Source organism: Rhinopithecus roxellana, chromosome 18 (assembly GCF_007565055.1).
Source record: "Rhinopithecus roxellana isolate Shanxi Qingling chromosome 18, ASM756505v1, whole genome shotgun sequence".
NCBI classification, from domain to species: domain Eukaryota; kingdom Metazoa; phylum Chordata; class Mammalia; order Primates; family Cercopithecidae; genus Rhinopithecus; species Rhinopithecus roxellana.
The window spans coordinates 60320539-60338655 of NC_044566.1; the positions used below are offsets into that span (position 1 = coordinate 60320539).

At 40.6% G+C, this 18117-nt stretch overlaps 1 protein-coding gene across 4 annotated transcripts in view; it reads right to left on the reverse strand.

Moving 5' to 3' along the window:
- The window catches only part of FRY (FRY microtubule binding protein), a 271683-nt gene that overhangs the window by 66730 nt on the left and 186836 nt on the right, over nt 1-18117 (reverse strand). For all 4 annotated transcript variants that reach the window (XR_004054740.1, XR_004054741.1, XM_030922400.1 and 1 more), the window contains exons 36-41: nt 14207-14289; nt 10005-10155; nt 9368-9471; nt 8433-8618; nt 5485-5683; nt 2931-3052 (exon numbers count right to left, since the gene is read on the reverse strand). Coding sequence is in view for 2 of the 4 variants with exons in the window: in XM_030922400.1 (XP_030778260.1) it covers nt 2931-3052; nt 5485-5683; nt 8433-8618; nt 9368-9471; nt 10005-10155; nt 14207-14289 (845 nt within the window). In the remaining 2 variants the exon portion in view is untranslated. The remainder of the gene's footprint in view (nt 1-2930; nt 3053-5484; nt 5684-8432; nt 8619-9367; nt 9472-10004; nt 10156-14206; nt 14290-18117) is intronic.

Consider the following 18117-nt stretch of genomic DNA (forward strand, 5'->3'; position numbering starts at 1 on the left):
TCACTATGTTGCCAAGGCTGGTCTTGAACTCTTGGGCTCAAGTGATCTGCCTGCTTTGCCTTCCTAAAGTGCTCGGATTACAGGCACAAGCCATCACGTCAAGCTTTTTTTTTTTTTTTTTTTTAAAAAAAAAAAAAAAACAGGGTCTTTGTTTGTTGCCCAGGTTGGTCTTAAACTCCTGGGCTCAAGGAATCCTCCTGCCTCAGCCTACTGAGTCGCTGGGATTACAGGTGTGTGCCACTGCACCCACCTCATTTTAAAATAAAAACAAATTCTGAAAAAATCTTAGGGAGGTATAGTGTAGTAGAAAAAGGCTTTGGAACAAGATGGTCCTGGTAATGAATTAGGGGCTTTCTAACTCTGGGAAAGGAATTTGTTCTCCATGAACCTGTTTCCTTATCTTTAACTTGTCTCATACAGTTGTTGTGAAAATTAAACGACTTACAAAGTGCCTAGTACAATGTCTGAAACATAACATAGGTTCACAAATGTATTATTATTTATTATTCTGCTATTTTCATATATTATTCTTCTGTACTACTTTTTTGCATAGAATACTCCTTTTTTTGTAAGTTTGTTAGAGTAGAGGAAATTTCAGAACAGAGGAAAGCTGTTAGTGGATCTATTCAACTCAAAACACAACTAAGGTCTGTGCCAAAGTCTTTGCTTTATTGATATGCAGATATTGAAGTGTAGATACTGTGAAGAAGGCAGCCATAATTTAAACTTTCACCTGAATATTTGTTTTTCCAATTGTACAAAGGTAATCTCAGTAATCAGAAAATCATTTGATCAGATGGGAATGAAAATGTAAGATAAAGCTCATGACTGAATTCCAGGTCATTAGATTATATACTTGTCGTGCCTCTCTGCAGGGAGAAAAGCAGACTACAAGGGTAGAAGGACTGAAAGAAAACAGAGGCCTAGGCTGTCTCTATGACACACAGGATCTGCAGCACATTTGGCTGCTACATGAAAGTGGGCCAGAAGGGATAATTCAATGTCATTGTTCTTAGCTGCAGCTTGGTTACTTGACCCTAGGGACAAATAGATTATACAAGAAAATGTACCTGCAGAGAAAACAGAGGGCCCTGGAAAATTGACTTCGGACACATTCAGGGTAGTAAACATAGGATTAAACCCATGTAGGCAGTTCGTATCTTATGAATGATGCTTCAAAAAAGCTTTTTATACCTTTATTTGTTTATCAAAGTAAAGGTTTGTTTACTTAGCCTATTTTATGTGTGGAGGTTAGGTACCCTGGCAAATGACAAATGTGACTCAAATGGGCACATGCTTATTTAAATCACAACGAACCTGACGGCTAGAACTGTACTAGTAGGACTTCAGACTCCACCTTCACCACAACAGTATCCTTTGAGAAAAGGAAAAGGTTTCTTTTTCTTTCCAGCCACAGAGTGAATCTACACTTCCCAGTCTTCCTTGCAGTTAGGTGTGCCCAGGTGCCCGAGTTCCGGCCCACGGAATGTGGAAAAAAACCCACTGGATACCCCATTTAAGACTTAGGCATCAACTCATCCTGAGGAATCCTCTTCTCACTCTCTCTTCTTCCACCTGCTGGCTGGATGCAGAGGGCCCAGCAGAAGCCTCAGCCTAGAGGGTGGAACAGCTTCAGGCTGGAGGGTCCCTGAAGCACCTACTGGAAGGGCACCTGCCAAACACCTGCACTGAACTCTTACAGAACCCAGGAATAACTTTCTGTTGTGTTAAGCCTCTGAGCTCTAGGGGCTGTTTGTTACAGCAGCTATGCTGCCCTGACTAACACAAGTGTTTCCAGGAACACATTGTGCACGTATAGAGAAAACAGGTCAAAAGTGGGAATGTACAAGGAAATCAGAATCAGTAAAAATTGATTGAGATGCAAAAAGACTTAGACTTTATGCAGCCTGAAGAACCCTCCAAGAATTCAGTATAAGGCATTTATATATTTTCTCATTTTTATTATTTTCATTCAATCAAAGATTTTAGATTAATTAATGGTTTACATACAAATAGTAAATTTCTTCCTTTGGGCTGTGTTCAATGATTAATTGGTTTTTGAGGTCTTAATATTTTAAACAAATTCCAAAGGGGAAACTGAAAACTAGAAATGGAAGTCTATTCCTGGAATGACTCTCCCATTTCAGTCTGTCAGTATCTTTTGTTTTTTAGTAAGTGTCCTCTGATAATGAAAAGATATGTGGCTGATCCAAAATGTTTAAAACTGGGAAATGTGCTAATTATCAGAGCAGCTGGAAAAGCCAGGTAGCTGGATTTAGTATCTCCAGTCTGGTGTGAGGAAAAAAAGGTAGAGGTGGTTTTACAACATGTTGAGGAACCAGATTTAAGTTTCACATACAAATCAGCCCAGGCCAACTTGGATCTGAAGGAATTCAGCAGAAGGCAAACAGTTAAGTATCATGATGCTATGACAATTTAAATAGGATGTACACTGTATTTAGAATATTGAATAGTCATTTGCACAGGAATTGTTAGCAAACACTTTCAAAGCCAAAAACATTTTATCACAATTTTTTAAAAAAAATAAACAGTTTGACCATTCAAGCAGCCATTTAACCAGACTATTTTTCATCATTGAGACTGATGAGAGTCAATTAATGAGATTTATTCCTCATAGCCTTCTTTAAAGAAAATGTTATAGACACAGTTTAATTCTAGTAAGGTAAATAAAAGAAGTAGAACAAGTATGTTAGAAAAATTGGTTGATACAGCATAATGCAAATATACATGGCATTAAACACCACGCAGTTAGGAAGCATCCGAACAAGCTTCGGAACTCCCCTGTGAAGATGCTCGTGCTATGGATGTGGAGTGCAGGACCGTTCTAAGGTGCTGTAATCATCATAGAGAGACAATGTCCATTACAGAACAACGCTGAAAGAGGGATCTGTGCAAATAAGATGAAGTACCTGATTTGGAATCTTTAAATACAGACACAACGTGACGTAGAAAATTAGTGAGCTGTTCAGCACTCTTTGAATTTTGATTTTTAGGTGTGATGTCTTCATGGCACCAAAGTGGACCAAATGCCCTTAAACAAAACACACAAAATGTCAAAAATATAACTGTCATTTTGCATTTTTAAAACTGTACATACAGTCCTGACTCCAAGCGTATAACATAGTTAAATTTTTTGCAACCTATGCATCTGACAAAGGTCTAATCCCAGCATCTATAAGGAACTTAAATTTACAAGAAAAAAACAAAAAACCCTGTTAAAAAGTGGGCAAAGGACATGAACAGATACTTCTCAAAAGAAGACATACATGCAGCCAACAATCATATAAAAAAAGCTCAACATCACTGATCATTAGAGAAATGCAAATCAAAACCACAGTGAGATACCATTTCACACCAGTCAGAATGGCGATTATTAAAAAGTCAAAAAATAATAGAGGTTGGCAAGGTTGTGGAGAAAAAGAAAGGCTTTTACACTGTTGGTGTGAGTATAAATTAGTTCAACCACTGTGGAAGACATTGTGGTGATTCTTCAAAGACCCAGAGACAGAATTACCATTTGACCCAGCAATTCCATTACTGGGTATACACCCAAAGGAATATACATTGTTCTATTATAAAGACACATGCGTGCATATGTTCATGGTAGCACTATTCCCAATAGCAAAGACATGGAATCAACCCAAATGCCCATCAATGATAGATTGGATAAAGAAAATGTGGTACATATACACCACGGAATACTGTGCCACCATAAAAAGGTATAAGATTGTATCCTTTGCAGGGTCATGGATGGAGCTGGAGGCTATCATCCTTAGCAAACTAACGCAGGAACAGAAAACCAAATACCACAAGATGTCACTTGTAAGTGGGAGTTGAATGATGAGAACACACGGACACACTGGGGGAATAACACACACTGGGGCCTACTGGAGGGCGGAGGGTAGGAGAGAGAGGACGGGGAAAAACAACTAATGGATACTGGGCTTAATACCTGGCTGATGAAATAGCCTGTACAACAAACCCCCTTGACACACGTTTACCTATGTAGCAAACCTGCACACCCTGCACATGCACCCTTGAACTTAAAATGTAAGTTAAAAAATATTTTAAACAATTTTATGAATTATTTTGGAAGTATATTTCAGTCTTGAAAACCTTATCAGCATACTCAAAGCACATCTAATGTATGGAGTCATTCTGAAGTGTTTTAAATTAACTTCATTTACAAAATTAAAACCTCCCAATTCACCAGAACAGTGCTTGGCATATCATAAGTGCTACATGTTTGTTTAAGTAAAATGATATCAAATGTTAAGTGAAATAAAGGTTTAGACATGGACTCAATTTCCACATTTTAGCATTTGCATAGGTAAGGCTTTTATCAGGATCCCATCAAGTTGCAAATACCATACAATCAAACTGAGGACATGGCCTCTGTCGTCTACTTGGTTTTCAACAGTAAGAATGGAATGGAGCCAGATAGGAGAATTTCAGAGAAGAGTTATTCCAAACACGTGGTACTGACAGTTGGTGAGTGGTGACAATACTTTTCCTTTGCACAAATCATTCGGGTCTCTGCAGTACCCTGTATGTTCAGGCATACTGTCATGTAGGCACCATCAGCTCCTGTCCTAAGCTTCCTGCACATTAAATCCCACATTAAGTTGAGAGCTGCACAAAACAATCTGAATCATGAATTGTGGAAAGAAAATACTCTTTTTTATTGTTTGCATTAATTGATGCATTAGTTGAAGAAAGCAAGATCACAGGAGATATTAGATAACATATACACAGACTAGATTTCCGGGACTTAACTCACTGAGAAAGGGAAGCACGCCACCCAGTCACAGGTAAGCATGCTTTACACAACTACCAGACCTTAGGGTGTTAGAAATCCTGGAGCCTTACGAGCTAAATGGTTAATGAGAAGAACCAGAAGACCTGACCAGGACCACTTGCAGTTTTTCTTGGTTTTGATTTATTAGTTTGACTCCTTTCCTATTATGCTTCCTATTGTTTCTGGTTTCTGACTGCCTTTTACAAATGACTCTTTGGACCAGATGAATAGACAATGGTCCCCTTGGCAGCTGCTTCTGGGTTGACCACGGCTAATATCCTCGGTTTCCAGAGTGATGTTCTTTGCCAAGTCTCAGAACTACTAACCCCTGGCAGCTCTGATAGATGACTAAAGGCATGCTCACTATGGGGCACTACCATCTCCTGCCTCCATCTGCTGCATCACCATTATCCACAAAATCCCCTTGCCCATCAACTGTCACATCAGTGGGATCCTAGAAACTTCCACCAACGTCTGCCTTTCACAAATTGTATTCTTTGTATCTCTGTGTCTGTTCACACAGACTCCAGCAGTTGCAATTGAGAAGAGAAACAGGACTTTTGTTAGAATCCGAGGATCACTTTTCCATCTGTGTGGTTTAAAGCGTTGGCAATTTTCCAAAAGACCAACCTGCAAACAGCCGCAGACTCCTAACCCCTTATTACCTGGTCGTCAGAAACTCAATGAGCTTGTTTGCCTTCTCATCTGTTTCAGCAGCCGTGTCCACGTCTTCTACCTCCTGGGTCATCTGTGGGAGGTTTCCACTGCTGCCTCCCAGACTGATGCTGGAGGAGGTGGAGCTGGAGCTAAGCCCTGAGTCGGGCACTGGTGATGACTGGTCCTCTCTCAGGAAGTCAAAGCCACCTGGTGGGAGAAGAAGGTCAAGGAGGGATGTACTAGGCAGTGTGCTTGTCAGCATGCTTAATGAGGTCCACAGAGGAGGGCAGAGAAGTGTGGAGTTATTTAAATTCTGGGGAGAAAATGGTTGATTTTGGCTGTGGCTATGATTAAATGAGACTGACAGTTTTTCTTTGTTTAGGAAATTAGTTGCACTGCTGTGTAAATGAGTGTGTCTTTGGGACTAGGACGTGATCTGCTGCTTTCTACTCTGCTGTTTTGGTTGATACTTTCTATAAAAGAAAGGTTATGTGTGTGTGTTTGTATGCATGTATGGACCAGGCAAATGACCAGTTCAACTATAACAGATCATCTACTGACTGCTCTTAATAAATTATTCCCGGGTATTAGTCTACTTAAACATGTGAAATGGGCTGGGCACGGTGGCTCACACCTGTAATCCCAGCACTGTGGGAGGCTGAGGCGGGTGGATCATGAGGTCAGGAGATCGAGACGATCCTGGCTAACCTGGTGAAACCCTGTCTCTACTAAAAATACAAAAATTAGCCTGGCGTGGTGTCGGGCACCTATGGTCCCAGCTGCTTGGGAGGCTGAGGCAGGAGAATGGCATGAACCCAGGGGGGTGGAGCTTGCAGTGAGCTGGGATCATGCCACTGCACTCCAGCCTGGGCGACAGATCGAGACTCCATATTGGGGAAAAAAAAAAAACATGTGAAATGATACCCTGTTTGAGGATACCAGTCACTTGATGGCTGGTTACTTATACATAATGTTTTTGAGTAAATGTGCCCAGAAGCTTTAGTATTGTATATATAATGATATATTTTAATAGAATATATATTATGGTATTCAAAGAAATATGGCATAAGCAAACACTGTTTCTTCGCTACATACTTGGTTGACATTCTACAACTCTGGATAGGCTGTGGGTTTGAAAATGTATATATGCAACTATCCCTTTTCCCCTATTTAATAATCATAAAAAGTATGTAGTGCTGGTGTGTGTCTGATAGATATACTGAATTAGAGATGAGGAGTCCTGGGTTTGAACAACATTTCTGTCACTTATAGCGTAGCCTCAGGGAATTTATGTAATTCTCTGTATCTCAGTGTCCTATTATAACAAAGTCAAGACAATAATTTCTGTTACACACATTTTTAGTGTGTATTTGAAAGCAATTATAGTTGAAACTAGGTGCTTAATAAATGTTTATTAAAAAAAGGACATTTCCCATATTCTTTGTACACCTATTCCCTGTGTCCTGTAGAACCAGTCACTTTAGCTATCTACTGTTTGTCTTGCCTATGAATATTGTATGCGTTTTTGGTAAATCTTCACTTTAAATCATTTTATACCACATCGATGGTATAATAAATGCAAAACTGATGTACACAGAGATACACAACTTATCAGATACCACAATTTTCTCTGCCTAACATTTGAAAAAATTATATTCTTATCCTCAGGACTTAGAGCAGCTAGAACTCTTCATTTTAATTAAGCATCTACAGCAAAGGGAGTTTTGTGTTTCTAAGAGGCTATTGATAGGTTATTTTCAATTAAGTGTAGATAATGATGATTTCATGTTTGTTTCCCAAAGAACTATGTTAACATCTATTAGAAGCCAATACAGTGGTGGGCACAAGTGATAAATAAAAGGTACACCCTTTTCACAGTAATGTAGAAAGCACACAGTGACATGTGAAATGTCGCACCATAGCTAGTGCCAATGCAATGTGTAAAATAAATAGGTTAAAAAAAAATTAGCCAGGCGTGGTGGCTCACGCTTGTAATCCCAGCACTTTGGGAGGCCAAGGCGGGCGGATTACAAGGTCAGGAGATCGAGATCCTCCTGGCTAACACGGTGAAACCCTGTCTCTACCAAAAATAGAAAAAGTTAGCCGGGTGTGGTGGCGGGTGCCTGTAGTCCCAGCTACTGAGGAGGCTGAGGCAGGAGAATGGCATGAACCTGGGAGGCGGAGCTTGCAGTGAGCTGAGATCGCGCCACCGCACTCCAGCCTGGGGACAGAGTGAAGACTCCGTCTCAAAAAAAAAAAAAAAAAAAATTAGTCCCTGAACTCTGTTAGTTGGTAATCTTCATCATCATTTTAAGATATTTTAAATGTTCTGGTTCTAAATGAAAACCACTATTACCTGTTGGGATAAAGTTTTCATGAATGGCTTGACATGGCAGAGTAATTTCTTTGACTCAGCTAATGCTATCTTCCTATTTCTAAGGAGAATTTTTTTTGGTTTCAAAACAGCAATGGTTTTTAACAGGCTCCCACTAAGAGTGTCTTCAAGGAAAAGGTCAGTCATTCAATAAAGTGAAAATTCCTTTATGGGCACTAGAAGACACACAAGTGATATATCCGGCACCCTGGCTGTGACCTGCTCTCAGGCAGCAGCAATGGTCACTGTTTTGTGCGTTCTTACCCTTCGGTGTTCTACGCTGCTGCTCCTGGCCAATGGGCACTTACACTTCCAATGCATCAGGAGGAACATATTCAATGGGGGCAGCAATCATAGATATAACCAGGAAAAATATATTTTAAATATTCCATAATAAAGCTTTTGAGAGAGGTAAGTTCACATCAAGTGAAATAGTGTGTATTTATTGTACTGTTGATTTACCACGTGGAAAGTTGGAGATCATAGCATGAGAGAAGTTAACTTGGACTCTACTGGCACCTGCAGTTAGTTATCTCTGCATTTGTAACTGTCTTAGGCTCTCTACCAGTCGTTCTCTGTTACCTGTATAGAGATATTCAGGTTGGTAAGCTGGCTGCACAGTTAGAGTCTTAGCTTCACCCATCTCTCGGGTCTGCAGGAGCACAGAAGCAATGGAATGGAAATTGCTGTTGCAAGAGAGGGCAATCAAGAGGTGAAGAAGCAGTTTTTTGCTGTGTTCAAAGACTTCAGGCCGGTAGTGGTCTAAACCTGGAACAAAACAGTAGAATCTCAGTATAAACAAACGTTAAGCTCGTTTAGATTCCAGGGATAGTAAAGATTCCAGGATACTCAGGAGGAACATGTTAAAAGAATGTTTAGTTTTCTTTGTTATTGTTTGTGTTACCAACATACAGAAGTTGGGCTTAGGAAGAATAAAATGCTTTATTTCTTAAGTAAAATGTTCTCATAAAATGCTGATAGATGAACTTTTCTTGACCTCTCTGTAGCATCTGATGTGGTTAGCATTCCTTCTTCTTGAGATGTTCTCTTCCTTGGATATCCCTGTTACTGAAAGATTCTAATTTTATTAGTCTCTTTCTAACTGAATTTCTGAGTTTCCCTGGCTGGTTCCTCTTCCCATTTTTGCTTTACAAAGCTCAGGGCTTGGCCCACTCTGTCCTATATCCTTTTTATACGCTGACTATGCCTCATAGCTTAAAATTTACCACTTCAGCCAAAGACTCTCAAAAAGGCCCAACTTATTTTGGATATCTTTGTAGATGTGGCACTAGTGAGATACCACTATATTTACACGGTAGAAATAGAGCAGTTTCAAACAGTGACCAAGTAGCTGACATTTCAGAGCAGATGTCACAAAAGGGCAATGAAAAATGGTGGAGATCAAATATTCTCGAAATGAGTCAAACAGGATGTCAATGTGAAAGGAAATCTCTATGGATTACTTCTCTATATTTTTTAACCTGATTGGCTAGAATGCCTTTTAGATCCAGTCTTACCTAAGAAGACAGCATGAAGTAATAATGGTAGATGAAGCGCCCAATCTTCTCGTACACTGTGATCCACCACCATCTCAGTCATAAAAATTACAGCAATATTGCACCTAATCAATAAAATAATGAAATTAATGCAACTTCTGAAGGGGATGGAAATACTAGTAGATCATTAAGTTACAGTTCAATATAACTCTTAAGTGTTTTTAAAACATTATATAAGGCTCTTATTCCAGGGAAATAGAGTTTAACTTGTAACACAGCATACAGCTCCACAACAAGAAGAAACACTGGTTGAGCTAATCACACTAGTCACTAGGTAATAAGAGCTAAGAGATGAAGAGAAATCAAAGACAAGGTCCCTCTCATCAAGTTGCTTACAGTCTAAAAAGCATCACAGAACGCATGTCCACATCCAGATTACATCAAGGAGAAATTCAAAGGTCAGAGGCAGCTTTGAATCTTGATTAATATTTGACCAAACTCTGCTAATATGCTGGAAGCTGGCAGTCAAATCAGGCAGGATCCCACTGATTGATAAGATCATTTAATGTGGTGGGAGCTGAACTAGGTTTTTCTCTTGTCATAGGTAGAAAAGTCCAGTCAAACCTAAGGTTTCCTTCTCCCCACACATGCTGCTCACCTATGGAGTGGCCCCCGGGGAGTGATGGTCTCCGGGAGATAGTCAACCAGCGGGGCCCAGCATCCTCCTGTACAAGGCATCGGTAAGGGCTGCGGCTGCTTGGTCTCTGTAATAGTCAGCAACCAGCCCGTGTAGGGAGAAATTGGATCATCTGTAGGGTGAGAAAGACAACTGTACTTTATTTTCAGGGAGAGGAGACCTGTTTTCTGTACTTGATGTTTTCAGAATAAATTTTATAAATGTATGCTTGTAAAAATAACCTTATTTTTCATTTAAAAATTTTTTTTAGGGACTGGGTCTCGCTGGCACCTAGGCTGGAGTGCATTGGATCAATCAAAACTCACTGCAGGGCTGGTTACAGTGGCTCATGCCTGTAATCCCAGCACATTGGGAGGCTGAGGTGGATGGATCACCTGAGTCTGGAGTTTGAAACCAGCTTGGCCAACATGGCAAAAACCCATCTCTACTGAAAATACACACACACACACAAAATAGCCCGGCATGATGGCACGTGCCTGTAAGCCCAGTTAATTGGGAGGATGAGGCAGAAGAATCGCTTGAACCTGGGAGGTGGAGGCTGCAGTGAGCCGAGATCGTGCCACTGCACTCAGTCTAGGCGACAGAGTGAGATTCTGTTTGAAAAACAAAAACAAAAAAAAACCTCACTGCAGTTTCAAATTCTAAGGCTCAAGAGATCCTTCTGTCTTAGCCTTCCAAGTAGCTAGGACTACAGGCATGTGCCACCACATCCGGCTAATTAAAAATTTATTATTTTTTTTAAATAGATGGGGTCTCAACATGTTGCTCACACTGGTCTCAAACTCCTGGACTCAAGTGATCTTCCCACCTTGGCCTCCCAAAATTTTGGAATTACAGGTGTGAGTGCCTGGCCAGAAACAACTTTCTAATAATTTCATTTGGTGAGTATGAATTACATGATTAAATGGGTTAGAATTACTTGTTTGGGTAACTACTTGAATAGTTATTACTTGGTAACTAATTTATAGTTATTCATTATAAAGCAAAGCAGAATACAGATATACAAAAAGAAAAACATTAAAAATCATGTTGAATTCCCATCTCTATGAAAACTTACTCTTCCTCCAGTCTTCCTCATCTCAATAAAGCACAATTTTGGCTAGTCGCGGTAGCTCACCCCTGTAATCCCAGCACTTTGGGAGGCCGAGGTGGGTAGATCACTTGAGGTCTATGTTCCACAGAGCAGACAGACCAATTCTTTTAAAACAAGTTCAGTAGTGTCTCTTTCTCTGCTCAACACACTCCAGTGGCTCCCCACAAATCCATATCCATGGCCTTTAAGGCCTTACCAGGTCTTCCCCCTCCATGTTCCTCTCCTGGCTTATCTCCTACCAGCGCACCCTTGCTCACCCCACTCCATTCATCCTAGCCTCCTTGCTGTTCTGTGGTCAGGCTGGGCCCCATACAGCCTCAGAGCCCTTATATCTGGTGCTTCCTATGGCTGGGATGCTCATCTGCAGACAGCTGCATGGCTCACTTCTTTGCTTCATTCATGTCTCTGCCCCAATATCACCTTACTACAGCAGCTTTCCTTGACCGCTCTATTTAAATTGACCCCCAACCCCAATCCGTTTCTACCCTGCTTGCCCTGCTTTAGTCCCTCCCCCTCCACCCATGGATCACCAATTCACCAGCACCATCTCCCTCCCCAACTCTAGTGTAAGCTCCAGGAGAGTGGGAACTTCTTCTGTTCTGTTCATTGCTTTTTCCCTACTACCTACAATGGTGCCTGGCACATGGTAAAGGATTAATAAATATTTGTTGAATGAATGAACTTCACAATATTATCTTTAAAGTAAGTACAGGCTGGGTGCAGTGTCTCATGTCTGTAATCCCAGCATTTTGGAAGGCCCAGGCAGGTGGATCACTTGAGGTCAGGAGTTCAAGACCAGCGTGGCCAACATGGTGAAACCCCCCTCTCTACTAAAAATTTAAAAATTAGCCGGGTGTGGTGGCGCACACCTGTAGTCCCAGCTACTCAGGTGGCTGACACAGCAGAATCACTTGCACCCTGGAGGCAGAGGCTGCAGTGAGCCAAGATCGTGATGTCGCACTATAACCTGGGCTACGGGTGAGACTCTGTCTCAAAAACAATAATAAAAATAAAATAAGTACAGCAACATGTTTCACGTTTATTTCTTATCATGCTCCCAAAGCAGGCCAGCAGCATTTAAGACGAGCAATACAGGTGGGCACAGGATTTAACCCAGGTATTTGGCTGCAGAGATGCTGGTTTATTCTTGGGATCAGTTTATGTATTAAGAGGAAGAATATACTACGTCGTCTTTAGGCAATTTTATAACAATATAATTTTTCTTTGCTTCACTTCTGCAAGGTAGTATGAAGTCATTGATCTGATGCTGCTGGCCCAGTGTAGAATGCTGGCCTTAACATTGACAGAGCTGGTGGAGGGGTGTCTTCCTGTTGTGACAACTGAGGCTCTGAATGAGGACAGGTACCAGAAAACCAGAACCAAGAACACCCCACTTCTCACAGGATGTGGTTAAGAGGGTTTCAGTGGAAAAGGTCAGGACTTCCCTCAGGAAGAGTGACTACTGGCTTTTTCTAATACACTGACAAGTGAGCAACCAGAACCCTGTAATTCTATGCCATGAAGTTTGGCCACAACAATTTTAGCCTGGAAAAAATTTAAAGCAGGTGCACTAGTAACTCATCTCGGTTCTAACTCTCAGCAAATTACCTACAAGTAACTTACTTGCAGCAAATTTAACTTCTCAGATAATCATCCAGGATAAGTCAGTTGCCAAATGCACTGCTAGGTAACTAGCTACTTTTCAACAAAACTTGAAAGGGCAACAAAAAGGGAGACTATTGAAGGATTAAAAAGTAAATGGTGAGATTTCTGTTAGGAAAGGATATGTTATTCTTTGTTTCAATGATGTTTTCAGATATATATCCAATCAGCCAAAATGTGCTGAGAGGAATTAAGGTGGCCTAAACTTAAATTTTTCTGTCCTCAAACTTTGGGTTACCAGATATTGCCACAGTAACCAGACTTTTCTAGAACCAACTCTCAAGTACTACTTTCCTCATCTCTAAAATCTGGTGCCTTCTAGAAGTAATGGTCTACGGTCCGGAGATTTGGCTGTTCAGTGTTTGGATGGTACAATCCCCTGAGGGAACACACAAAGGAAGGAAAACACAAACAGCTTTTTTCTACTTCCTATTGACAGCTCTAGTGAAAGTTTTATAGCTAAAACTTAACCTAGAGCATGATAATTACATATGGATTTTAGACACGCCTTCCGTTAGTATTTTAATGGTGGAGAACTGCCTGTCTGTGCATTCAGAAGTAGAACAAGGGTAGCTGAAACGTGGCCTCATTGGAACCACCTAGCTCTTACCTGACATCGCACATTTCCGTAAAAACAAAACAATTCAAAACAACAACTCAAAGCACCAACTTATGAAATGAACTTAACTCATGAAAGATGAGTATATTTACAATTTCTGACAAAATAGAATAAATCCCACAAGATACTTTACTGATTTCCTTAGCAAATCTAAAATGTCACTGGGAGCGTTCTTCGGTTTCAGAATTTCTGTAACTTGTGACCAGCTAATACTCTGTATCTGCTCAATATCTACAGAAGCTGTCCAGAGTTCAAATAAAATCAGTAAATGCACTGACCTTTTTGGTTTTCCCAACTACCGGAAGAAATTCCTGTCACAAAGCTAACTCCCGGGTTAGCAAGGTTTTCATTAGGCTATGGAGACTATGCCGTTGAGAAATTCCACATAAGAACAGATCCTATCCTGAGTGAGCAGACTTTCAAAGCTTCAAGGTTAAGCCCACTCGCAAGACAGGTGGAAAAACTGAATGGCAACGTTTGTTTTCTAATGGGACTACGACTTAATGTATTTTCCCCAGATGCATCACCAAGAAAAAAATATCAAGAATATAAAAACATAGGAGTGGGATGGTAGTTGGAATTTTTATAAAATTTTGATTTGTCCATGGTTTGGCTTTTTTTTTTTTAAACTTTTGAGGATGCTGATGCTCACCTGCATAGGTGGATTAAATGGTTACTTAATATTTATGGGCCCTTTTAGTAATCAGATCAAGAATAATCAGAACACTCATTTTCTATCCTCTGACCACATGCATTCCGTCCGAAAGCCCACAGCCTGTTAGTACTTACTTTTATCCTCATCATAGGATCCTCCAGAGCTATTGCTGTATCTTGACTCGAGGCGAGTGTGGGCTCTGATGACATTACTAAACCTTCAAATACAAGCACAACGAGAATGAAATATTAACATGTGTGCGTATATGCTCTTTTTTTTTTTTTTTTTTTTTTTTTTTAAGATGGAGTCTCACTCTATAGCCAGGCTGGAGTGCAGTGGTGCGATCTTGGCTTGCTGCAATCTCTACCTCCCAGGTTCAAGCGATTCTCCTGCCTCAGCCTCCTGAGTAGCTGGGACTACAGGTGCCCGCCACCATGCCCAGCTAAGTTTTGTATTTTTAGTAGAGACAGGGTTTCACCATGTTGGCCAGGATGGTCTCGCTCTCCTGACCTCGTGGTCCACCCGCCTCAGCCTCCCAAAGTGCTGGGATTACAGGCGTGAGCCACCGTGCCCGGCCTATGCTCTTATTCATAAACTATGATTTAGCAGTTGTTTTTTCAGTTGCTAGTTCCAATGGTGCTTTTCTTAAAGGAATGCTGTAAAAATTGTACCCCAAACATTTCTTGTTTTCTTGAGAGGGTCAGTGGTCACTCTTGCTCATAAGCAAAGTCCAAACCTTGAAAAGATAAAAATTTTAAACCTAATATTTCAGTTGAACTAGAAAATGGTAACATTTGCTTTGGAAAGAAAATGGGCATGATACTGAATAACATGATTCCCTTATTTACATAGCCTGACACATAGTAGGTGGTCAATAAATATTTTCCTGAATGATTAAACAACTGAAAGTACATAGAATGGGAAATATGCAAACATAGTTATAATAAATCTTGGACTTTACCCAGCATTAAAGTTTCTCTTAAAATAGTTTGAGAGTGTTCAGGGTGTTGGGAGCAAGTCCCCCAAAATCTGGCCATAAACTGGCCCCAAAACTGGCCATAAAATCTCTGCAGCACTGTAACATGTTCATAATGGCCCTAATGCCCAAGGTGGAAGGTTGTGGGTTTATGGGAATGAGGGCAAGGAACACCTGGCTCATAACCACTTAAAGGCATTCTTAAGCCACAGACAATTAGCATGAGCGTACTGTGTCCTGCTGCAGGACGTGTTCCTGCTGCAGTTAATTCGGCCCATCCCTTCGTTTCCCATAAGGGATACTTTTAGTTAATTTAATATCTGTAGAAACAATGCTAATGACTGGTTTGCTGTTAATAAATATGTGGGTAAATCTCTGTTCAGGGCTCTCAGCTCTGAAGGTTGTGAGACCCCTGATTTCCCACTTCACACCTCTATATTTCTGTGTGTGTGTCTTTAATTCCTCTAGCGCCGCTGGGTTAGGGTCTCCCCGACCCAGCTGGTCTCGGCACAGGGAAAGGTCCTAGTTGGAGAGTAATTTAACCAGAGGGACTCTTTGGTCTGGTTTCTCTTGTGGCTTGTTAAGAAGTAATCCCCACCCAAAACAAACAAAAAACAAAAAACAAAAACAAAAACAAAACAACAAAGAAAACAAAAATGGTGAAGTATAGTAATTCATAGACATCATCTTATTTAATCTTGCTCATTCATCTTTGAGATAAGCATTATTTATTCTACAATGAGGAAACTGAGGGCAAGCGAAGTTATACACCTTGTTTAGTGTTGACCACAGGGAGGTGGCAGTGCAGGAGGCCTTCAGTGCCATGCCAACTCTCCGCGTGGAACACGGAGCTTTATTTATTTATTTTTTATTTTTATTTTTATTATTATACTTTAAGTTCTAGGGTACATGTGCATAACGTGCAGGTTTGTTACATATGTATACTTGTGCCATGTTGGTGTGCTGCACCCATCAACTCGTCAGCACCCATCAACTAGTCATTTACATCAGGTATAACTCCCAATGCAATCCCTCCCCCCTCCCCCCTCCCCATAATAGGCCCCCTTCCCGAGGTGTGTGATGTTCCCCTTCCCGAGTCCAGGTGATCTCATGGAACACGGAGCTTTAAGGCTGAGCTCTCTCTCACTAGCTCTGTAACCATGGCCAAGGCCTCTGCCTCCTTGGGGAACTTGTTTCCACAATTGCAAGAAGGGCATCATAATAATACTCTGTCTTTTATTTAATTGGGGTTGTTTGGGGGATCAAAAGAAAGGATGTGAGAGTGTTTCCAAAACTGCAAGACACTGTCTGACTATAAGGTATGAGTTATTATGCTTCTACCTAGGATTTCTAGAAAGAAATCAATAGTGTATTTCTCAAACAAAGGCCTACAACGTAGGGCAAGGGTGTAGTTCAGGGACAGTGTGGGCAAAATGGTATGTCTATATTTATTTTATATAAAATGACATACAGCAGGTTTTATCAACTTAATATATATGTAGCCAAAGCAAAGAACTAAGGCAATCTAGAAATACCTGGAAAACTCAAGCCAAAATAGGCGTGTCCCTCTACATTACTGACCGGGTATTCTAACTTAACTCATAACAGATCAATACTCTATTTCTTTCAGGGACACTGGAAGGTGCAGGGCTACTGCTGTCCTCACTAACGTGTGGAGAAAGAGTAATGTTTCAGCAAAAAGTCCTGGATGTGTTGTTAAGCTGCCCATCTTGTCCCAGGTGTACAACCTTAGAGCACTGCATCAGTGATTTGGATTTGCTGAATTACGGAAATGTACTGTAATGAGCTTGGTTTTATTCACTTCTTAGATATTTGCAACAGCATTTCCCCCCTCCTGACAGCTATCTTTTCCCTAGTAACTTCATACCTCAAACATTCTTCACTGTTAAATATTCTGGGCATTTGTGAATCTGTAAGAACAGAATAACTAAGACATCAATCAGTTTAGCTTCATACAAATCGGCCAGCTAAATCATACCATAAGTATTTATGAAAATAAACTGGAAAAGGACAAACTTATTACCTTCTGAAGTTCTTTAATCATATTTATGCTGATAAATGCAAGGTGATAAACAGCATCTGCTAAGCCCAGACATCATTCAGAAAGGAATAAAAGCAGGGTGATGAAAGAATGGCACATCTGCAGGTTTCCGTTGGCTGGAGAACGCCACGGCACTTCCAGCTACCATGAACTGTGCTCTATGTCAGGGTTTAAATCGTGCCTGGAGGGCCCGGACAGGGAAGAATTACAGGATGGATGGCAACTGTCTCTTTTCCCTTTTGAGTTGGATTTAAAGGGGTGTTGGGTGGAGTTTATTTATGAGGCTGGAATAAAGAGGAGGAGCAAGTCCCTTCCAGCCTGTTCTCCTTGTTCTGGAGAAGACTAAAACCACAGTGTAGCAAAGTGTATGTCTGGCAAGGAAAAAGTAAAAAACTGACTCCCAAGTATAAAATCTGTTATTTTCCTTTGCTTTTCTGGGTTGATGGGGCTTATTTTGGGTCTGGTCCCTGGAAGAATTTCAAGGATTAAGTAGAATCTTTGATGCCTTTTAACATCAAAGGTACATACCTTAAGAAATACATCATGAAAAGAGCTCTGGTAAGAGAAAAATTAGAAAGATGAAATGTTCTTCTCAGTTTTACCTTGTTGATTTAGCTCAAATTAATAATACTTAGATAACTGAACTAATAGTTAATATGTATTGATGTATATCACACTATCAATTTAGATAGAAATTATTTCTGTTTCAACACAGATCGTTCAAAATTTACACAGACGGGGTTTACTGCTTTAGCTGCCTATGAAAAATCCCTTTGTGGGCATATAAATTTATAAAAATCTTTTATTAAGATTGATGTATTGAAAAAACTTATGGCTGGGTGCAGTCACTCACACATGTAATCCCAGCACTTTGGGAGGCTGAGGTGGGAGGATCAGTTGAGCCCAGGAGTTTGAGACCAGCCTGGGCAACATAGTGAAACCCTGTCTCTACAAGAAATAAAAAAATGAGCGAGGTGTGGTGGCACATGTCTGTACTCCCAGCTACC